The 23,706-nt window shown below is 41.7% G+C and overlaps 2 protein-coding genes across 3 annotated transcripts; one reads left to right on the top strand and one right to left on the bottom strand.

Moving 5' to 3' along the window:
* The first annotated feature begins 4,270 nt into the window (after window positions 1–4,270).
* napbb (N-ethylmaleimide-sensitive factor attachment protein, beta b) lies at window positions 4,271–17,120 on the top strand. Of its 2 annotated transcripts, XM_080791266.1 has the most exons (11): window positions 4,271–4,465; window positions 5,695–5,774; window positions 7,153–7,269; window positions 9,228–9,274; window positions 9,634–9,711; window positions 10,388–10,443; window positions 11,640–11,724; window positions 11,844–11,948; window positions 12,921–12,989; window positions 13,602–13,652; window positions 15,405–17,120. In XM_080791266.1, exons 1-11 carry the CDS (start codon window positions 4,365–4,367, stop codon window positions 15,504–15,506), a joined length of 891 nt encoding a protein of 296 aa, XP_080647392.1. In that variant the 5' UTR covers window positions 4,271–4,364; the 3' UTR covers window positions 15,507–17,120. The 2 variants fall into 2 exon arrangements, with proteins under 2 accessions (XP_080647392.1, XP_080647393.1); XM_080791267.1 differs by lacking the exon at window positions 9,228–9,274 and having other exon boundaries at window positions 4,276–4,465.
* A 29-nt stretch (window positions 17,121–17,149) lies between these two features.
* gzf1 (GDNF-inducible zinc finger protein 1) lies at window positions 17,150–23,475 on the bottom strand. Its single transcript, XM_080791268.1, has 8 exons — window positions 23,424–23,475; window positions 21,048–22,073; window positions 20,423–20,606; window positions 20,089–20,258; window positions 19,883–19,977; window positions 18,965–19,132; window positions 18,321–18,478; window positions 17,150–18,201 (listed from the first exon to the last, which is right to left on the bottom strand). Exons 2-8 carry the CDS (start codon window positions 22,058–22,060, stop codon window positions 17,458–17,460), a joined length of 2,532 nt encoding a protein of 843 aa, XP_080647394.1. The 5' UTR covers window positions 22,061–22,073; window positions 23,424–23,475; the 3' UTR covers window positions 17,150–17,457.
* Window positions 23,476–23,706: the final 231 nt, after the last annotated feature.

Genomic DNA, 23,706 nt, shown 5'->3' on the forward strand with positions numbered 1-23,706 from the left:
CCGAGGCCGATTCTAAAAACGCCTTCTGTGTGTGTGTGTGTGCTTGCGAAATTCTGTGCAATATCTTTCACTATCGGTAGCCGCCAAATATGGCGAAGACGCTGTTATTTGTACCCCTGAAGGGTGTGTGGGTATTTGTTCGGGATTTGCTGATTGCATTCTGTACGGCACCTTGTAAATATTTGTGTCCTTGTATTTGTATCTCTTATGTGGACATAAATAAATGATTAAAATGTGTGCGTGTTGAATGTCAATAATATGGGTCTGAATGTGTCTTATGACCTTTTGTTTCATTGGACCACTTCACCACTTTTCAACCTATCTTCATATTGGTCCTCACTAATGTTCATGACATCGTGACATCATCATATAGGCAAAAAGAAATCGGAAAGATATTTAGATTTGTATCCATTTTCGCATTGCAACTTTTCAGGAATAGAAAGCCTGCAGTTTCTATTAGCTTGGATCCCCATTCGATGATGTCACTGGTGGACAGGTTTCTGAACTGCCCACAGCCCTCCTATGAGACACAGACTGAGTAGAAAGAAATCGTGGTATTCAATAATGAACATTAGTGAGGACCAGTTTTATGAAGGTAGGTTGAAAAGTTACTAAACCCAGCACTAATAACAATAATAATTCTAACAATAATAATCTATCTCATACATTTTTCAAAACAAACCTTCATAATTAGTTTCAATTTATCATAAAATTTGATGATGTTGGAAAAGTGAAAGTTGTCTGTGGAACCTGAATGAAATAGATCATGTCATCTGTGTTGGACAGCTCCTCCAGCTCAGCATGTCTCCTCTCCAGCTTAGCTATCTCCTCCTCCAGCTGCTTCAGGAGTTCCTCAGCCTGAGCCACAGTACTCTTCTCCTGGTTCCAAATCAGTTTTTTAACCTCACTGCGACTCCTCATAATGGAGACAATCATCTCAGAGAAGATATTGTCACTGGCCTCCACGGCTTCTCTTGCAGAAGTCTAGTTAACACAACGAGACACAATGACACACACACACACACACACACACACACACACACACACACACACACACACACACACACACACTGTTAATTATATTTTACAAATATTTTAAAGTGAAGTGAGGGGCGCTCTTATCATCGTACATCATCATGACGTAACATGTCGATTTGCTCAGACACATATGACGTACATTCTCCATTCATTGTCAATGGGAATTTAACAAAAATACAAATTTGCTAGAAACACATATGACGTAAATTATCCATTCATTGTCAATGGGAATTTAACAAAAATACAAATTTGCTAGGAACACATATGACGTAAATTATCCATTCATTGTCAATGGGAATTTAACCTTTGTGTAGGAATAACCATGGATAACCATACATGGAGACGACTGGATCATCACCTAGATCTGCATAATTCGGCCAGCAAATCTACATCTGACCTCAAACCTCAAACCCGTAGATCTCCATATATGGAGCTGACCTGTTCTGACATTCCATATGTTGATCCTACCACACCCATCCTTCCTGTTCTGACATTCCATTATGTTGATCTGACCTCATCAAACCCTGTACACTCAAGACACTCTCCATATATGGCCAGTATGGCGTCTTACTGGTGGTAATAATAATAATAGTATTATGAATGTCTCTGTATTATTAGTTTACGTGCAGAAGTTTGCAGGGACAAAATTCTGTCAATAAATACCCAATAATTGGTAGTCTCATTAATATTAATATAGCATCACCACCTTATCTCTATCCACAGTGAATAACACAATATCAGGAACTATAAGCTCACCTTCAGGATCTCTATGGCCTGTCTCACGTCTATAAGTTCTTTATTTCTCTCCTGTATCTTCAGGTGGACATTTTGCTGACTCAACACCAGCTGTTTCTGTGAGAAGTTTGAATTGGAAGAGTTTCCACAAATAATATGAAGTCAACAGTGTCAACTAGAACTCCAAAATATGACAAGAAATATAATTAGTGAAATGTCACATCATTCTTCTTTGTTTTTCATTGGGTCCAAAATGCCTGTACTTCTGTGGTACTTTTTATTACTTGTTGTAGATCAATGCCTAAGTCAGGTTCAGATTTATTTATTTGGGTTTATACAGAAGGCAATCAAATAATGAATTAACCCCAATAAAAGACAACCTGATTTCTGCTTTGAATTAATGCTTCCTCATGATAATAATCTTTGAAACATTAACTAATATCTTGTCGAACAAGTGATTGCGGTCCTACCTGTTTCTCAGTCATCTCTGCTGCAGCTGACACGGTGTCGTGACCCTTATGTTCATCCATGATGCACAGATAGCAGATAGACTGCTGGTCTGTGCGACAGTACACCTCCAGCAGCCTGTCATGACTGGAGCACATTTTCTCCTGCAGTCGGGCCGTGGCTGGGACCAGCTTGTGCTTCTTCAGAGCAGGAACATTGTAGTGAGGCTGGATGTGAGTCTCACAGTAAGAAACCAGACACACCAGACAAGACATAAGGGCTTTGTGGCATGTGGTTCCAGAGCAGAAATCACAGGCCACATCTGCTGGGTCGGCGTGGACCAGAGCAGCAGAGGGAGAACACTTCTGACCTTCTGGAGGATTCCTCACTTTTTCCACAATCTGGAAGTCAAAAGTATTGGACTCACTGACGATGACAAAGACATAACAGGCAGCTTGAGATTAATGATTCACACTGAAAACTTACTTGCTCACCAGTTTCAATTGAAACGGGCCCCCCCCCTCTCTCTCTCCACCCTGGGCAAGACCTACGCTGAAAAGACTATAATTTGTTTGGGCGGATGTTGCAGGAAGTGTTGTGACCAGGCTTTTCTTTTCGCAGATAAGTAAGCCTCGGACCGAGGCTACTCTCTCTCTCTCTCTCCCATGATGTTAAGTTACACAAAACTATTTGTATAATCAATAGGCCTGTATCTATCAACAGAATAATTATGTCATAGGTGGGGGGGCCTCATATTTGGTCTTGAAACGGGCCTCCAGATTCCTAAGGCCGGGCCCTGAACGACTAGGACTACCTCAACCTTTTTTTTCCTCCCTGGAATTAAAACGTCTGGGTTTCCGAGGCTAACCTCAATCTTACAGACTAGTACATTTTCAAATCCAGAATTAGGTCATTATAGACAGTGGTCTATATGCATCAGACACTAGGTCAACAATCTGGTCGTGGTGAGCAAAATACAAATACACACACACACACACACACACACACACACACACACACACACACACACACACACACACACACACACAATACCACCACTTACTGCAATTACCCTTCACCACCACCAAAATATTTGCTCATTTTAATTCCCTCACCTCAGCCATCATATTGTTCTTCTTCAGATTAGGCCTGGGGCTGAAACTCTCCCTGCACTCAGGACAGATGCAGTCTCTGTTCTGGTCCCAGTAACCCTCAACACAACTTCTACAGTAGCTGTGACCACAAGGTAGAGTCACTGGTTCCTTTAAAAGGTCTAGGCAAATAGAACAGCAGAACTGATCTCGGTCCAGAGTAACTCCTTGCTGTTGTTGCGCCATTTTGATTTACTAATCACATCACTCTGTGTACTCACACTAGCCTCGATACTCAGGCTTTCATTTCGTCTATAAAATAAGTTTCGTTTTCTCGGAACAGACGTGCGTCATCAATGCCATAGCCGAGCACGTTCTGGGGTAGGGCAGTTGGCCAGTTGCTATGTATTTTATTGAGTCTGACTATTTCATTTCATTTCATTTTAGAGAGAACTAGGTGAATGCCTTTTAGTTTTTGTTTGTTTGTTTGTTTGAGTGACAGCCATCTGTGTACATTACGGGTGCGGAAATGCGCACCGGGAGCGCACTCGCCTAGTTTGCATTGCACAGTGCGCTCAGTGCGCTATTTCCGAACGCGCCCGCACACTGAATGGGAAACTGGAATTTTACTGCCATCTGCTGTCCAATAAATGGATGTGGGTCTACTTTCCTTTCCTTATGCGGCTTGGTTGGTACTAATTTGCTGTAATGTGGAGGTGTGAAAACAAACCAAACGTAATAAACATAAAGTCAGTTAAACATTATCCGTCTTGCAGAAAACACACTTTCAGTTCATGTGAAATACTAAGGATAATTTATGTTATTTAAATTAAAACCTGGTTTATTTATTTGCAATGCTAAACGTCAAATCCCATAATGCTTCGCGATCTCCAAAGCCAGGTGGGTGCACGCCCTCTATGGGTGCACGCCTACGCATCATAAACCCATCCATCGAGTGACTGACTGTAATCCGCACTAGTAGCTAAAGCTGAATCCTGTGCCGTTTAAACCTTACTGTTTGTTAGCTGGTGTTTTGCATTGAATACAGCAAAAATGGACAACTCCGGGAAGGAAAAGGAAGCGATTCAACTAATGGCTGATGCCGATAAGAAAATCAAGTCATCTGGCTCTCTCATGGGAGGGATGTTTGGAGGGTAAGGGATCATTGCACCAAACAAGCAGCTACTGTAGCTCTCTGGTCAAATGTTAGCATAATACGCTCGATCATGACAAGCTACACAGACAAATTTTCAGTGTTGTTTTCTGTGCACTTGTGAGATTTGACAAATAGGTGTATGTACAAATAGGTGGCTGAGCTGTATATTGCATTATATGATTACAGGGAGACGTTTTATGAGATCAATGAATGAGCCTGGGTAGGCAGCAGCTGCATCATGGTCATGTAAACAAAATGGTTTATGCATGTCAGACTCGGCCATATTTGAGATGACTATGAAGCTGTAACTGATGCGAACCTACATTAGTAGCCTGCACCGCCACAATTATAAAATGGCAGTGGAAAAACAGGCTTGACACATCTCTTGAAGGACTAATACAAATGGGGGTGCAATGGCTTTGTTTATGTGTGTAAGGTTTGTAAACACATGCGTAAAACAGACCTACTACATTGATTTATGACTGGGTTAAGAAATCCCATATGTTCTATCTACAAATCAAACCCTTTAAGAATGTTTAAAGCAATCTTTAGATTGAGCCTTTAATCACTATTTGCATGGTTTTACGTGTTGAAGTCAGTAAGTAATTTTTGGTGAAGTAGCAAATACATGATCTGATGTTAACCTACATGGTTCCCTTTCAAAATTGTAGGTAAATACCCCAATATATCCAGGTTTTATTTGATTTGCAAACATTTCATGATAACATGCAATTTATAATAATAATAATAATATAGATACAGTATTAATAATGACTGTATTCATGAAGAGTAAAGGTAAAATAATGAATGCATGCAAGAATTGAACCGCAGTGAGTAAGATGCATCCAAGGACAAAACCTAAAACAGCCAGTGGCTCCGTGACTCAGTGTTTAGTTTTCCAACCCTCAGTGGTAGGTGACCCAGATGATGCTGTTGTCATGGGGTATTGTGCTTATTCACTCTGGACTCTGGAGGACCTTTAGACAGACTGTGCACAGTGGCCAGGCAGCTGCAGCAGTGATGTCTACTATCCTGATTGGATGACAGCTTCAGAGGGCTCCCAGGGGGTTCCCTGTTTGATGATAAAGCCACAGTGAGATTTACAGTGATGAATATTGACAGGCAAACAAGCTTGACGTTAGTGTGAATTGTTGTGGGCCGAGAAATAAGCTATTGTTAAAATATGTGTTTGAGTGTGTTTCCTTTCTCTGTTTTCTTTTTGAGTAGCGGACCGCACAAAGTCGAAGAGGCCTGTGAGATGTACTGCAGAGCAGCCAACATGTTCAAGATGGCCAAGAACTGGACCGGTATGATATGATGACGCCTGTATTGTTGTCACAAACACATCAAGTTGTAATTATCAGTACATTTAATCAAAATAGTAAGTTCCAAAATACAGTACCAGAGAGATCGTTGCAGTTAGTGATGCACCGAATATTCGACCGCAGAAAATATTCGGCAGAAAATGGCTAAAAACGCATTTTCGGCCTATTCGGTTTCGGCCCGAATAGGCAGAAAATATATCACCGAATAGTGTATGCAATTAATGCATTCAAAAGAGCTGAATAAATGTTTTATGGACCCATAATAGTGATTATTATTTAAGTTAAGTTTTGCCACAACCATTTATTTTGCCATAAATCAGGTAGCTTTAAGGTACGGCCATGACAGCAATGGTAGGAAAAAAGATGTATAATATTAATCATATTCGGATATTCGGTTTCGGCCAAGAATTTCCCTTTCGGTGCATCCCTAGTTGCAGTAGTTCATTTCATGGGAAGAGTTACAATACGGCGACAGCCAGACGAATTTCCGGAAGTGCATTATTTGTCAATGGGACCCGGCAACTACTGGTGATAGAGGCGATAGCAGGCGAACAGGCGATGGTTGAAAAGTGGGTGGAGGGATGTCAGCCGAAAAGATAAAAATAATTCATCTTTTGGGCGACGTCGCCCGGCGATAGTGGGCGATTGGGCGATAGCCAATGAAATTCAAGCGACGCTCGCCGTTGGTCTCCCGCTGTTAAAATGTACTGTCACTGTTTGAGCAATTTTGAACATGCCTCAACTTCCTCAAGGCACACAAGGCATTGGACATGCATTATGTCCAATGTAAGCTATCTCCGTACATGCATGTACATATCGTATGAAGCTGCGATAAGCAATTTCTGACCAGCAGTAAGTGGAATTCAAATCGTATTAATGGAAAGTTAGCAGTTTGTGAACAATGCTGCATAAATCACAGTTTGGTGATCAGTGGTGAATAGTACCGACTATACAGGTAAAATACCCTGCATCAGCAAACTGGCTTCTGTCATGTCGACTAGCATTTTTTGGCCAAATGGAAATACTGGAAATGAAAAAGAAATTCTTAAACTTTAAGTGCAAAACAAACTACTTTGCAGCATTATTATTATCACTATTATTATTATGCTTATAGATTGTAATCTACTATGTGTAGCTACTATACAACTTTCACATTATGGTTTTACTTTTACACTTTGGTCCCTTGTAACCTTGAAAATGCTGTTTGACAAACCGTCAAAAAGTAATCGGTCGATGTGTACAGCAGTAAACTGTTCTGTGGGATCATTATCATCTTATTACATTTACATGATTTACAAGGAATCATTTGTTTTGTTTTTATCACCAGCTTCATAACCTCTTCTGTGTGTTCTGTGTCCAGGTGCTGGAAATGCTTTTTGCAAGGCGGCTCGCCTGCACTTGCAACTCCAGAACAAACATGACTGTGCCGTCAGTTACATCGATGCAGGAAACGCTTTCAAAAAGGCAGACCCCAATGGTGAGATGAGAAGTTTCCTCATTACATTTATGTCTAGACCACCTCCTCACATCACATAGGTTTTTAATTGAATAGATTTGTGTACGATACTGACATTCTAAAATGTATTTGTTGTACAGTATATATATGTCGTATAAATCCTAGAATACAAAAATATATAGAGTAGGACATTTTTCAGTTGTGCTGCAGTTACTTTTGTTGTACATGGTTTGTGTTCATTCATAGGCATTAGAAAGTAGTGCATTTCAGTGCAATAAAATCATTGTTGGGTTAAACATAACATGACCAACAGCGTATAAAACATACATAGTAGAGAGAAATAAAATAAAATAAGTTACAACATAATACAGCCTTAAATCATTATAAAATCAGCATTGTAATGTTCAAATAAAGTGCTAGACGTGTCATAATGATCATTTCATAAAGGGGATAGTTATTATTGGCTGTTACTCGGTCTATGTAAACACATGATGTGGCCAAAACAAGTTTAAGAAAATGCCAGGTCACAAGGACAGCCTTGCTCACCTTTCTCAGCTACATTGGCAGAATCTCTGTCCACCCAGAGTGCCTGGACCTATATACAGGTTTATCTTTCCATAGACAAACATTAAAAATCACACCCGTGTGAAGTGAGGGGCGCTAATATATTAAAGTCTAACTCATGTTGATTAGGTGATGTAATGGTGATGTAAAACAAACGGTGCAAACAACACAGGTTTGATTTTTTTAGATATCTTTTTGACATTACTCTTTCTCTCTCCTGAAACAATTTCGGATGGTTTTCATTTTCTCCCAACTTCAAACTATTCTCAATTCCCCCCATGTGTACTATGGTTCTTGTCACTGCTAACCTCCACCGTTGGCTTGGGCCCTCTGTCACTTGACAGGGAGGACAATGACAGTGGCACTGCTGAAGAGAAGCAAATTTACAAAAACCCAACAATTCCCCCATGAGCAAGGAAAAACTCCCCTTCAATGGGAGGAAATCTCAAACAGAACCTGTCTCTGTGGGCGGTCATCTTCCCTCTTCCCTGACAGATTGCTTACTAGCATCTTTGTGTCCCGTCCTCCCTCTCGCAAACCAAACAATGACTAATAATAAGCCATTGTCTATGGAAACTGTAGGCAAGGGATGGTGCGAGAAAACACAAAAGAATTGTGATTGTGGACAAATGGAGAGGGAGAGAGTAGGTGAGAGGAGCTCAGAGATTCAGAGGAGGTCCCCTGGTGGTCTGAGCATATTGCAGCAACGTAACATAATTGTTAAATTAGGACATTCAGCCACAGACTGCAGATACCAGCCTGTGACCTCGTTATCAGGCAAAAACGTTGTCTTCCGTTTTTCAGTCCATCTCACCTTACTGGTGGAGAGCAAGTGATGAATGTGTTGAAGATGTTGCTCTTCATTTGGATCTTGTTTTCAATTGATCCCTGTACTGTTTGTCCCCTGTGCTGCTTTGTTTATTGCTCTGTCTCTGAAGTGTGCGTCTGCTATGCAGAATGCATATGTGGCCTTTAATACCCACCCCCCACCTCCATCGGCAGCAGATCAAGTTTTGTCATAGGAGATTGAAGGAAGATGCTGTGGGGCTTTTATTCTATAACCTCTGTTTGTCCCTACTAGATCACAGGGCTCTTTCGTAACACTGTATTACAAGTTTATCCAGTATATTCTGCCTTTATGTCCAGTGAAGAGATGAACAGTCCTTTGGTTTAAAATTATAGTTCCATTTCTGTGTTTTAAGTCACACTTTCAGCGTGGCATTAAGTGCTGTGCTGCACCCGACGTCCCTATTTTGGGCATGTCATTATAGGTAAACCCCATACAAAACTCTTGTCGGTCCGTACATACGCCTCACTGGGTTAACCAATCGGTCCAATGGGTCTGATTTGAACAAAGCTAACCAATGCAGCATGTCTTTAACTGTGCCCTCCTCTTCTCTTAATGCGGCCAATAGAGGCAATCAAGTGTTTAAATGCAGCCATCGATATATACACAGACATGGTAAGATGCATGCAGACAGACACAAACTAGCCATTCTGCCTATGTTGCATATCTTCATTCTTGTTCATTTAGCCTTCGCTTTTCTTGAATGGTGTGCACATCTGTTTATTGTTGTGCTGACAAGATACCTTTCCCTATGACCAGAATCCTCTCGCAAAATCTAAATATTCTAATAAAGAAATGTCAATATTAGGCCACCTGCATTATTGTGAACATGTTTTACAGATTTGAGTCATCTCTAGAGATGTGTGTAGTGTAGCATGCCATTATGTCACCTGTCAGTCACACTGCAGCAGCAGTACTACTTGAGGGTTGCGTGGCGCCTCTGGGTTAGTAAAGATTTTTCCCTCCATCTCCAGGGAAGGTTCACCATCGCAGCCAAGCACCACATCAGCATCGCAGAGATCTACGAGTCCGAACTGGTGGATATCGAAAAGGTGGGTGTTTGTGGGTGGATGTGTTACGTAGGAGTGTACCTCCTTTATGTGACTGCGCGTGTACAACAGTGGTTTTCAACCATTTTCATATCAATGCCCATTATTTATTCTGCATTTGAGCCACAGACCACCATTTGATGAGATTTAGCCTCATAGACCCAAGACTAAAGAATTTTGTCATCTTTTGATATGATTTTCTCCACAATTCCATGCTGTGTTGATGTGGTACCATAGGAGAGATAACAGGCAAACGTTGATCAAAATAACAATTATTTTACATTCTCTAATTGTGTAGACTTCTTGTAATTTAAGTAATGCAGATGAAATGTAACCAATTTGGTTTAATTTTACACTCAAGAGTTAAAGATCTATAAGGGCCCATTTGTTTACCAACTTACCATCATTTCGGCACCACCTGGAACCCCCTCAAGGACCACTGGTGGTCCCCAGACCACTGGTTGAGAACCACTGGTGTACATTGACAATCAAATGCACGAGTTGTTTGTATGCATGATGCCACCCTGTGTCATGCTTACTGCACATGCACAGTATGGTGTTTGTACTGTAATCATGAAATTAGTCTTAATCAGTCATGGTGAGTGATTAATATGGGAGTGGTTAAACTTGTTAATCTGAAGGATCTCTTTAAAGTTCATCTTCCTTTTTTTTTTTACAGGCCATTGCACATTATGAGCAGGCAGCAGATTATTACAAAGGAGAGGAGTCAAACAGGTACCATTTCTGCTCCACACCACAGAAATCATTATAGCGTTAAAGCAATAGGAAATACTGTACTACATATTGTACTACAATAATAATAATAATAATGTACAATAAGGGATGGATATACAGAATAGACAAATTATATTGATCTCTTTACATGTTTTCAATATTGTATTAAATGCATACAATTCTAAAGTCTAAATATAGAATTGCACTGAAACATAAGCGATGCTTCTCATTCTCTGACTGCTCGCTGTGCGCTCCTCTGTCCTGTCCAGATGAATGTTGAATAGGTTTCGTACTAAGTGGCGAGGCATGGGACTGGCTATCTTAAGGATCTTTTCCAGTTGTCACTACAGTATCATTGAGCTTCCTCTTTATGTCATTAGTGTCAGCACTCATTATTCCTCTGCCAGCCACTCTAAAGCCTGATTCATACTGTGTCCTACAACGGAGTATAAATTAGGCATAATGTGCTTGTACTGTAGCGTTATGACACAGATGAACATACAGCAACAGCGATTTATGCGCAAATTGGGCTGTTGTCTTCACGTCAAAAACGGAGCGAGGTACCAAGGAGTCCTGGGACGAGGCATGCTGTAGTAGAAGTTGTTGTACAGTCTTTATACTAAACCTGAAAACACGATGGAGGACAGAGGAGTCATGCCTAATGTTTACTTAATCCTAGGATCATGTGGTCAGGAATAATGTGACTTTCAGCTGAACAATGTGATGCATTGATGATACCAAGACATGACTTTCTTTTGTTTGCAACACAGCAGGTCACATAACCTTGTTTGTCCAAAACATTTCAGGAAATGGAAAAAAGAACCTGTGTTCCAATGGATCCAATGTAGTTATTATTTAGTCACAAGCTCTTGTTAATACTTTTCATTGGTTAAATATTTATAAAAGCCCACAGTCAGACATTCAACTTTCAACCTGATCTCCCTATTTTGGTCTTGCAATTATCTTGAAAACATTTTCAACATCGATTATTTTAAAGAGTAAAACAGCCAATCCACAAATTCACAACACATTGTGATGCAGTGCCTCGTGAGCTTGTAGATTTTTTTCCTGTGACACTGTCAATCGAGAAATATACATACCGTAAATAGATTAAATATGGGCATACAAGGTTTCTGCCTGACGGCAACTATATGCTTTGAGTCCAGTTTCTCAATGTGCCCTGTCTTTTGTCTTAGCTCTGCCAACAAGTGTCTGCTGAAGGTGGGTGCCTACAGCGCTCAGTTGGAACAGTACCAGAAGGCCATTGAGATTTATGAGCAGGTAGGTCTGACCACTCTAGTATTATTTTTGTACTTTGTGAGCCGATCGGCACAGCTTGCAAGAGCTAATAATGCGTATTCTTTCTGCTTGCGTGACGTCTTTGTTTTGCGTTTGTGCAGGTCGGAGCCAACACTATGGACAACCCACTACTGAAATACAGCGCAAAAGAGTACTTCTTCAAAGCCTCCCTGTGTCATTTTATTGTGGACGAACTGAACGCTAAGGCAAGTTCTTGCCACCAGTATGACTTGTTAAATGATTCTGTGATTTATTAAATTGTGGACATAGTTAAGCAACCATAGAGCGATTGAGTGATAGAGGGCAGAACCCATGTGAAACAGAACGGAATTAGAGTACGTAACTCACTCCCAGTATGATGAGAAGTGACCAAGAAATAGGTAGAGGAATATCATGCATTATCATGCATACATTGTGTTTATCTTTTTTTTTACCCCAGCCTTGACAGTGCACTTTGATTACTGCTCTGCAGTATGGCCGAGTGCAGACAAAAAACATCTGTGTAAGCTTCAATTAGCTCAGAATAAAGCTGCAAGCTTGCCCTTGACTGCACTGTCCATTGGGTGTGAGCGAGGCAGAATACTGAGGAATTGCATGTCAGTCTCTCATGGCTCAGTAGAGGAGAGGTTGGCATACAATTAGTGTTTCTTTAGGTATTCTTTTCATAGTAAACAATCAAGCTTCGAAGTAAATGTTATTTATTTGATGGGTTGTGATGCTTAGTTTTCTTTTTACGGTACTTACTGTTTTTATTAAGACTGTTTCATGTTTTAATATGTTTTGTTATATGTGAGTGAAGATTTTTTTATTCATTTGTTGTGGACCCCAGGAAGAGTAGCTGCTTGCTTTTATGGCAGCTAATGGAGCTCTGAGTAAAGAATAAAAGAAGAATTTTGGTTTGTGTAGTTGTCTTGCCATGATGTAACTCAATGGTTACTACTAAAAAATCTATAATCCAAATTCTCTGACACTGCTTTAAGCATTCTTCAAAAATACCAGATTCACAACATTTCACATTGAGACATGTTATGAGGTTGTAGATATTTCCGTTATTCGACCACGTTGCGGCAAGGATATGATTCCTGTGTTTGCTGTCGTGTCTATCTTTCCCGTCACTCTTCGATGTCCTGTTCCAGTAACACAGGAAACACTCCATAAAGAAATCTCTGTCTCCACAGATCGCCGTTGAGAAGTATGAGGAGATGTTTCCAGCCTTCTCAGACTCGAGGGAATGCAAGCTGTTGAAGGTACCTAGCTGTTCATACTTAACATAAGGGTGTGTTTGTTTTGTACTTTAACTCTATGACGATGTCTGTTCGTCTGTTTGTAGTGGTGTCCGAATTAATAGTTATAATTATTATACCATATAGTGGAATCATCTGAGGTAGGTGGGTTGGGAGTGGCTTATTGTAGGTATCAGCCGGTAACACACAGGAGTCTGTCCCCGTAACAATGCGCTAGACCTCTGGGAGGTGGATTGCTGAGGTGGTGGAGGGCCGCACCTGCCATCAGCTGCCAGTACTTCCCGCACAACATGTTGCACCCAAGCTGTGCTACTACTCATACACTGAGTTGGCGGTGACCAGTATCGAACCCATGAACTTGCGGTCCAAAGACGAGAACTCTACTGACTGAGCTATCCAGACATGAATGATCTGAACCCACAATGTATTGTCCTGAAATAAAACTGCCAGCGTTGTTCTGGCACATTTCATGAACACTCATGCTTTTAAACTATGGTATTACATTTCAAGTGTACACAATGTACACAAACATACACACAACAACATAACACATTTATTTTTAGCCCTACTAATGAGAGCAGGTTGGTCGGCTAATCTACATTTCCTGTTTTGCAGAAACTCCTGGATGCCCATGAGGAACAGAATGCGGAGGCATTCACGGACGCGGTAAGTCTGTGAGAGTTGTGCAGTTTTCCAACCTAAAACTAGGTCTCGTTTACATCACTCATAATAACACTCCTGACCATGAGTCATTGGCTACGTTTACATGAGCAGTTAAATCCCCTTTTCATTCTGAATAGAAGTTCAATCCTATTAAACGTTGTTATGTAAACACCTACAAAAACTTACATCCGAATGAAAACGCTCGATGCGATCTAAAAACCATTCCGATGTCACTGGCTGGATTACTCCGATTTTCAATGCGATTGAAAGAAATTTGACTCATGTATACACTGCTTCGGATGTAAATTCATTCTGGTCTTTCTGAGCATGCTAAGGCGCTCATATCCAAGGCGCGCCGTCGGCGCCGAGGAGTTTGCACATAGAGCGCGTTATTTCGTTCCTTTTTTCAGATCCGAAATCCACAAAAAAAAACGTGGAGCAGCAGCAGATGAGATACCCCTGATCTGTGTGTGTGTGTGATCTGTGTGTGTGTGTGTGTGTGTGTGTGTGTGTGTGTGTGTCACAGTGTGTGTGTGTGTGTGTGTGTGTGTGTGTGTGTGTGTGTGTGTGTGTGTTCAACGGTCTCTCTCTCTCTCTCTCAAAAATAACGAGCGACCCGATACAATAATAATCATCAGTGTTGCGTTGCGTGCCCTGGCCGTGCTGTAGATACAAAGTATAGTAGTAGGCCTACAAATAAAAACGAGATGATCACCTTGAGACAGGTAACGTATTGTTGAGACAGTCACAATGAATGAACTGCCTATATTTTATGTGTCCAACAGATGGCGTAGTTTCACGTGAATTAACATGTATCATGTCTTCTATCACTTCTCCATATAAACACTCATTCGGAATGACCATTTCCCATGTAAACTCGCGGCAAAAAACATTACATCGGATGTATTTTATTCGGAAGTATTTATTCGGAATGATCACCCTTCATGTAAACGTAGCCATTGTGTATTTGTCTTCTAGTGAGTGATCAAATCTCATCACTCTTACTGCTGTCTTACCGTATTAAAACATGACAGGGCCCCCAAATCATCAACATATTGATTCCACCCTAGTACCAAACTGGATATATGGATGGATCTGGTAAAGCTCACTAACCTGACTCCGCCAGATTGCGGCAGTACTGAGTTCACAAGTTCCCAATTTCGAGTTGTAGTCTTGTTAGGTTGTGTAACTTGTGTTTACATTGCGCTGTGGCAGCGCTTCAATATGTCATAAGTCTCGCGTTGATCCCGCCTCTAGCGGCCTCATACAGCTGCATATCGCTCCGGCCAGAATTCAACCGGAGTACATCGTCTCTGCCTGAGAGATCCCAGACTCACCCAGCTGGCAGAATGCAAATGTTGTCCAGCAAGGGGAGTGGTTCTACCAGGCTAAAAGCTCACCGCATCGTGATATAGTTGGATTCTGCTGTGTCATGGATTAACAAGAATATGATAATATATACGGTTTATAAAATGGAGATACATTCAAGAATTTAAATTAATACGCCTAGCCAGAATTATATATAATTAATTGTATTAATTTCATGTCATCTTAAAGCAAAAATCCATCAAACATGTCTTGACAGTTTACATGAATATGTTAATATGTGCATTGGTGTGCGACACAGCACTACATGTACTGTTATATGAAAGTTTCACTTTTTAAATTATATTACGGAAGAAAATGAACTTTTACAAAATATTCTAATTCATTGAGATGGCCCTGTATATCGAGCCCTTCTCCATCTGTGTGTAGGTGAAGGAGTATGACTCCATCTCTCGTCTGGACCAGTGGCACACCACCCTGCTGTTGCGCATCAAAAAGTCCATCCAGGGTGACGAAGGGGACCTCAAGTGACGAGGGAGAGACACCACAGGGTGCAAACGCAGCATGGAGGGTGGACTCCATAACGGCATGCTACCCCATCACCTACACACTAACACTAAAGTCTGAGTTATATTTCTTTGCATACTGGTGTCACGCACCTACAAAAGCAGATCTACAAGCATGTAAATTGGCTATTTGCAGTGTGCGACACAATGTGCATCAAAGTATGAATCAGGCATAACCCTCACTCACCCCTTCACTCATTACATTTTCTTTTTTTTGTGAACTAGCCAACCCAGGTCCCCCTCTTACAGAGTACATCAGAATTATTAACTGCTGCAATCCATATATAATTTCAGGAGAAGTATTTTCTGTTCATTTACACATGTATTTTGATTCTGTGAGGGCTCCCTATTGCAACGCCTTGAAAGCCAGTCTGGACACAAACCCTCAGTTGTTGTTTATCATAATAGTTGAACATTCTTCAAAATTACACAAACGTTCGGTGAAAATAGGAGATCTACAAGCTCACGTGTTGTGAACTTGTGATGCGTTTTGAGCTTGTAGATCTGCTATTTCTGTTGTAGTGATTTGTAGAGCGAGAAAAAAAGGGGACCAAGTACAGCATAGACCCCTGGGGAATCCCAAACAAAGCATAATATCAGGGTTTAAGTGGTTAAAGGTTAGCTGCATTTCCCCTTCGTTAATAAGGAGTGACCCCAGGGGCTTACCTCATGTGGCATTGGAGAGGCGCATCTGATGTTAGTATTGACATGATTTGTACAATCAGTTCTTTGTTAGTCAAATATAATTTTCTATGTAGTTTTTGTTAAAAAAAATATTTTCTTTACAAGCTATTGTTTAATTGTCAATCCAATGCCTATTGTGCATGGCTTCCATTTGACAAAAGTATTATCAGTAAGTGTATTTTTGAGGTCCAAGGTAGACAGAATGACATCCTTAATATCATAATTGTTCTTTAACTAAATGACATCCTTAATATCAGAATTGTTCTTTTAACTAAAGTTATTTCAGTCATAAAAATAGAATACTCTTTCCAACAGGAAGAGACTTGACTTCACAAAAGGTTAATGCAAAGTAATGTAGACTGTTAGAACACCCATTACTCAAGTATCTCACACCAATGCTTTTTCTGAACGTACCATTCCTTATTTGTGAGTGGATCGACCAGTGTAATATTAATTTTGAATGTGTGAATCTATAAGCCATGATTTATAGTTTCTGTGGAAAAGCTGTATTTTTGAATGAAGAATTCTCCCCCTACTCTTTTACGTAAGAAAAAGAAAATACACCATCACCCACCACTCATTGTGCTGTATTGTATTGTGAACTTAGCTGTATCATTGAAGGTTTGCTAATGTAGTGCACCTTCCAAATGGCCAGTTACTAAGCATGCCATTGTGTATAGTTTAGTGTTGTACTTTGTGTACTAGTGAGCCGCACCAAAGTTTTTACTAAAGAGTCAGTCATCCTACTTATCAAGCTTCTTCCAGAAAGAATAACAGTGTACTTGTTATGACTTGAGCTGTATGCTTGTTCGAATGGACAAAATTAAAGACATTTATCTCCCAAACAACCCCTTGTCTTTTTGCTGTTCATTACGGCTCATTACAAAGGCAATTATGACATCTACTGGATATCGATTTGCTTTAAATAACTTTTATTGTACATCAAACGGCAATTCCATGCCATGTGCAGCTCAGATATTTCATAGTAAGTGCAGTACATAGAGACTACTCCTGGCAGTCTAGACTCTAGATTGTGTGGCCACAGTCTGAGACATAAATTAAATATGAGTTTCACTCAAGGCTGATTAAAACAAAGTAGGTGCATTTCTGCCCGTTGTCAGAACATTGCACTGAAATGATACCTTCAAGCATTGCTTCAGTCACAATCAACCAGGTACAAAATACATTAAAGTTACTGATAAGGTGAAGTGGATTTAGTTTGACACCCCGATTTAAGATTTTACACAAATCTCAGTATTGTCAGTGGGGACTTCCTCTGGTATTTTCTCAGAATTAATTTGCTCTACTGTCCTTTGTTGCTCGTCTGTGGTGGCTGGCTGTTCCACATCACACTCCTCCTCGCCGATGATCAAAGTCTGAATGTCGTTCAAAACGTCCGCCTCGGGAGCCGGGGCCAAAATGGTCTGCGAGACAACGGCTTCCAGGACCGAAGTGCTCGACACAGCTGGGAGCACTGAAACCGAGGCCAGCATGGATTCTGAGACGGGTACACAGGGAGAGGAAGAAGACATGACGGCAGCAGAGGACACAGGGAGAGGGTGGGCCATGCAGACGGGTATAGAGAAAGGGACGGAGATGGTCGAACCGTCTATGGAAATGACACTAGCCCCTGTGCCGTCGGTGGTCATGATGGGCTGGAACTGTGTCCCTGGTGGGACCTCGCCGTGGATGACAATGATGCCACCCAGGCCACCGTGACTGGCCCAGTTGGCTGACAAAGTGACCGGCTCTAGCGGCTCAGCTGGCATCACAGTGTTCTGGGCCGAAGACGCACCACTAACGCCACCACCACTGACGCTGCTGCCTCCGGCGCCATCGCTTCCAGCACTGCTCACATTCTCCCCTGCTGCTGTGTTTTCTGCTTTCACCTTGGCGGAATCTTGGGGTTTCCTGTCCTCGATATTTCCATCCAGCACCACCAGGTAATTCTTCCAGGGGGCGTCTGTGTCATGCGTCTGGATTTGAATGCACTGATGTTATATTTTATCTTGTCAAACATTATCAATGGAGAACTGCTCGTTTCTTAAAGGGCAATAATGGCCCCAAAATATAGAAAGAATATACAGTATCTCACCATGGTGTGCCTGCGAACTGTGGACTTGTCTGTGAAGGTGCGGTTACAAAGGCCACACATGTAGGGTTTCTCCCCTGTATGGATGCGCTGGTGCCTCTGGAGGGCATTGAGTTGGGTGAACTGCTTGTCACATTCCTTACAGCTGTATGGACGCTCGCCTACCAATGCCAGATGAGATATAGAGACAACAGTGAAGAAACTAATGACAAAATAAATCCTGATTTCCCAGTCAGGAAACAGACATGCCTCAGTGCAAATTACAACATGTATACTAATTGTTTTTGCATGTGCAGATGGTTTTAGGACATGGTTTGTCTGTATTTACAGTATGTCTTGAGATCCACACAAAAATGTGTATCTTGGACTTTGTGTGTTCATCAGTAACAAGACTTATCTATGACATGATTCAATTATTTTGAATGCTGCACGATCCCAGACCCTTTTTCTATCATACATTTAAAGTGAAATATTTCACAGTATAAAACATTTGTGAAAAAGATTAGTGGAGGTGCTTCTGTAGCCTACTGGCAGTATCTACACAAATGTGGTCTAATCAATCAGCGATTCACGAGATTAGCTCCGGACAGAGACACACACACAGACCATCATAGACAGCTAGCCTCTTGCAGAGCCACGGTTATTACCTGTGTGTATCTTTAGATGCTGATGGAGAGAGTTTCTCTGAGCAAAGCCTCGACCACACTGTTCACACTTGTATGGCCTGGAGCCAGTGTGGATGTTGGAGTGGTGCCTCAGGTACTCCTTGGACGCAAAGCTTTTCCCACAGGCCTCACACATGAAGGGCTTCTCTCCTAGGACACCAGACAAAAACACAAACAAGAACAATGCGATGACGTCTAGTATGGTGCTGTGTGCGTAAGATAGCTTTGTCTTCATGAGCACCCATGGGGCCAGTTGTCTGTTGATAAGGACCAGTTCAAAAGAGGACTCCTCCCCATCAGAGGTGTGGTGGGGATATTTGACATCTGTATACTTTGACTAATCCAGTGTACCGGTAATCGGTTATGCTGTGTGGTGGACTGGAGGAAAACAGCGTGCAATGGTATTTACTCACACTCCACTCATATGGTCTGCTCTAGACAATGCTTGTGATTCCACCAGATGTGTTTAAAACACATCCCAGAAGCAGCTCTCCCCTCCAAGATAAATATCAAACATATTTTATAATTATCAGAGTGGCCCTGATGGGTTTGTGAGCAAATTGGAAGGCTTAAGATGCAGATAATCGGTTCCGACCAGCCTCAAACAGGGAACGCCCCTGTGATGCCCTGTGGACGTTTCCCCGATTATCCTGTAGTGTAAGCCCAGATTTATTGTAAAAGAAAATAAATACTGTGCCAATATGGCGACATTATAAATTTGAAGCTGATGAAAGATGAAACCAATGTAAACACTCAATAGCTGTGCTTGTGTTACCAGTTAAGTCAGGTTTGTAAATCAATATAAAAAACCCTTAAGATTAAAAATGTCAGCAGCCCACATTTACTTCACAACTGGCCAGAGGTACTACACAAACAGAAAGTTATTGCGACATCTCTCACCAGTGTGGGATCTCTTATGATAAGACAGCATGTGCTTCTGGGTAAACCTGGAGTTACATTGGTCACAGGCAAATGGCTTCTCTCCTGTGTGAGTCCTGAATATAAAAAAAAGACAAAACAAAAAGAAAGGTGGGGAAGAGAGTGAATTTCAGTCCTGAGTGGCTCATCATTCATCACCAAGTGCAGAACTGGCCAGTAGCTCTTACCTGTGGTGCATTTTGAGGGCAGAGCTCTGTGTGAATTTGGCATTGCACAGGGCGCACTCAAAGGGTTTGGCGCCGGTGTGCGTTCTCTCGTGCAACAGCAGGGCAGTTTTTGAGCTGAGCGCCTTCCCACAGAGAGGACACATGTGACGCTGACTGCCCCCTTCGTGCACCTGTTCGTTCCAAATGACACAAAGAAGAACCAGGAAAAAGTGAAAAGCGTGCGGGTAGAAACTGGTCTCATGAAGAAGTCACAGAACACTGATTGTCAATCAAGTGTATAAGGAAAAACTGTTACTGGACTGATTTTGGCCAATCGCAGCATAATCCTCCTCACCTGCCGCTGATGGCGGATGACGTCCTTCTTGCGTTTGAAGGTCTTGGTGCAGACTTGGCAGTTGAACAGCCGCTCGTCACTGTGCACGTGTTTCTCGTGGATCTTCAGATTGCCGCGGTTGCGAAAGGTCTGCTGGCAGGTCTCGCAGCGATATACAACTTCTGCTTTCACTCCATGGTACGTGCTGGTGGGAACCACAGTGACAGGGAAACAGCTGTCAGTCATCTGAATGTGTCACATAGCGATAGAAATTATGTATTGTATAATTGTGCTCTATTACATAGAATGTGACTCAAAGTGAAATGTGCTTTAAGTATGTGAAAATGTGCTTTATAGACACAGTTTATTTGACATGATTGTATGCTTAAGATAAATAATTATTTAACCATCTATAGATTCATTGGGATGAAATTGGACTTGGAACATGATTCCATGCTTTATATAATTATAAATGAAAATATATATTTGATGTTGAGCATTATAAAAGGGTAAACATGCCATATAGAATGTACAGTATATGCTGCTACTGTATGTTATGTCAGTCTCAATAGCAGTCTCAAACTGTTAGGACAATGACTTAAACATTCAGAATAAAACTCTTCAGCAACCGATGAGTATGTCGCACCTGATGTGTTTCAGGTAGCTTCTCTCGTAGTGGAATGTCCGCTGGCATTTCTCACACTCAAACTGGGCCTTGGAAACTCTTTTGAGCATCCTCTGTGCGTCCCCTTCCTCTTCCTTCAAGGTCAGGTACAGAGGGTCTTGAGGATCTCCAGGGTCTTCCTCTGGCATCTCCTCTGGCTCATCATCTTCATCGTCAGAGGCATGCACAACGTCCTGTGAAACCTCGTCATTCTCCTGGAGTGGAGCTTTGTCCTCGACCTCAGCTGTATTTTCAACAGCAGTGTCCATGTCGGCATTCTTCTCCAAACCCTCTTTGGCTGCCTTGTCTCTTTCACGCTTTAAGACCTTCACAAGGACCTTACGACCAGCCAGTCTGCTGCTGAGCCGCGGTCCTCCTCCCTCCTCGCCACGTGTGGATTCATCTTTACCCTTGACCGTGTTTTTCACCTTAGACCTTTTAGAAGTGCCCTCCCCTCTCTTCGAGCTCTTCGGTGAGAGGTACCGCTTCCGGGTGGCCTGTCTAGGTGGTCTCTTTGTCCTAGTCTTCTGTGTCGCCTCAGAGTCTGTACCCTCCAGCTCAGATTTGTCCTCATCCATAGATAAGGTTTCTGCTGCGGGCTCCAATTGTCCGGCGTCCAGGGCCTCGCTGCAAACCTCCGAAAGATCAGTGCAGTCCAACATCGCCGCCACTTCTCGGACGTCGCCGATCTTGTCTCTGGCCACCTCCACTTTGCCTGTATACACAAACTCCAAAAACGTGGAAAAGTCTGCAGTGTGCATGTTTGAGAGGAATAGCTTGCTAGGGGCAGCATCTTGGGAGAGGAGAATCCTCTTGAAGTAGCCACTGGATGCAGCGAGCATCACTTGGTGTGCCGGAAACTCCTCCGTCTGTCCCTGGTAATCTACCAGCACAGTTACATCACTCAGCTTCCCTTGCAGCCTCAGCTGATGAAGGGAGCCCAGGATGTTCTCATGATGACTCTTAGAAGACAGCCTTACTACTTCGTCATCCATGCTTTTATCAGAGCTACAGAGGAAAAAAAACAAAGGGCATGAACTTAATTAGTGTCTAGCTGAATTGTGAACGAAGGCCTATTGATCCTTGATCCTCCTGTAGCCCTAGAATATTATGTCTGATATTCCCTACAGTGAGTGCATGTATTGCATACCGGTATGTTATACACAGAACACATTGTCGTGGAAGGATCAATCTCAATGGCATTCTACTGTAATTTGAAGTGCTGTGTGTAGTCCAATAATTAACTGCAGAGAATTTCATAATACATCTGGCAGAAAAGGTGTAATTGGTTAAATATCACCACTTTTCCGCCAGATCCATGCAGACCACATTCTCTAATCTCTATAATCTATATGGCAGGATGACATGAACAGCAGCACTCAACAGCATCAATATGTATGTATTTGGTTAAAATGGGTAAGGTTTTAAAAAGGCAAAAGCATGCTCTGTTGCACTGGTATGCATGTATGTATCTATGTGGGGGGACACTAATTGACAGATTACAATTTCCCTGCACCTGTGCACCAACAGCAACACACGTCAATTACGGTACACACGTGCTCTTGAAAGGAAATGTACGTGTTCAGATTGGTGTGAATGTCCTCCTCCTGTCATGTTGTACAGAGAAATGTGGAAATTATCTCGTAGAAAAGTAGAGATATTTCATTTGACTGACACATTTTCTTCCAAAACGTTCAAATGGATATGGAACTATTTCAACTATAGATGACAAGTCGCAGCAATGTATTGGTGGTGAGTACACTACACACTAAGAATTCCGCCGAGATGTAGGCTATCATGTATCCATCCACGGAAATGTCCCAATTGTTGGCTGTGTTTATGAATACATGTAACATTGGAACAACAATTGGAACATTCTCAATTGTATCATTATTTTATCCTGTTGTCACAATTGGTGCACACAAAGACACAATGGGAATGTTGCACTGGTAAAACGCCTCAATATTCACTGCCCTGCTCAAAGGCACAGTAGGCTACATTTATTATATAGGCTAATGCTCTACTAAATCATTAGCATTTTTAATTACCCACCCTCTCCTAGTAATGAGTTGTTGTAATAATAATGATGATCTGTACATCGACTTTAATCATAGATACCCGTCCCTGCCATTACAAACACAGACGTTCACTTGGATTTTATATAAACAATGCTATCTGCTAGCCCTAAGATTAGCTAACGTTAGCCCCTGCAGACACAACAATAGTGACCTGTTAAAATGATCTATTCTGTGAAAAGAATTGGTCACTTTTAAGTAAATCCAGCTTTAACGGACAACAACACACGGTGAACGTCCACGGTTTGATAACGTTACAAAGTCATGAAACAACCTTTCTTACCGTAAGCTCGCTAAAATGGAGGCCCCCCACAAAGGTAGAGTCTACATCCCATAGCCCGGGGGAACGAGCGCTCTGTGATTGGTCGGGTGGTTGTCTGGAAAAGTGGTCAGCTGTTGACCACTGTTGGCTGTTGAGAAACGTTTGTGATTTTTTTTGTCCAAAGAAATTCTAGAATTTCTAATTTTCTATAATAACATTAATCCAGCTTTTGTACAAACAAACTCATGGAAGAGGAAGATATCTGCTCTGCTTGCTTGGAAGCTGTTCTGCGGCCTCGGCCTGA

This window comes from Protomyctophum bolini, assembly GCF_963924005.1.
Source record: "Protomyctophum bolini genome assembly, chromosome: 19".
NCBI classification, from domain to species: domain Eukaryota; kingdom Metazoa; phylum Chordata; class Actinopteri; order Myctophiformes; family Myctophidae; genus Protomyctophum; species Protomyctophum bolini.

What these genes read in the sequence shown, in the direction of transcription:
- gzf1 (XM_080791268.1), bottom strand. Translation starts at nt 22,060, where the DNA reads ATGGATGACGAAGTAGTAAGGCTGTCTTCTAAGAGTCATCATGAGAAC. An exon ending in TCATCCGCCATCAGCGGCAG is followed by an intron (nt 20,259 to 20,422) that starts GTGAGGAGGATT and finishes TGGAACGAACAG; the next exon opens with GTGCACGAAGGGGGCAGTCA. An exon ending in GCCCTCAAAATGCACCACAG is followed by an intron (nt 19,978 to 20,088) that starts GTAAGAGCTACT and finishes TTTTATATTCAG; the next exon opens with GACTCACACAGGAGAGAAGC.
- napbb (XM_080791266.1), top strand. Translation starts at nt 4,365, where the DNA reads ATGGACAACTCCGGGAAGGAAAAGGAAGCGATTCAACTAATGGCTGAT. An exon ending in TCGATATATACACAGACATG is followed by an intron (nt 9,275 to 9,633) that starts GTAAGATGCATG and finishes CTCCATCTCCAG; the next exon opens with GGAAGGTTCACCATCGCAGC. An exon ending in TGGACGAACTGAACGCTAAG is followed by an intron (nt 11,949 to 12,920) that starts GCAAGTTCTTGC and finishes CTGTCTCCACAG; the next exon opens with ATCGCCGTTGAGAAGTATGA.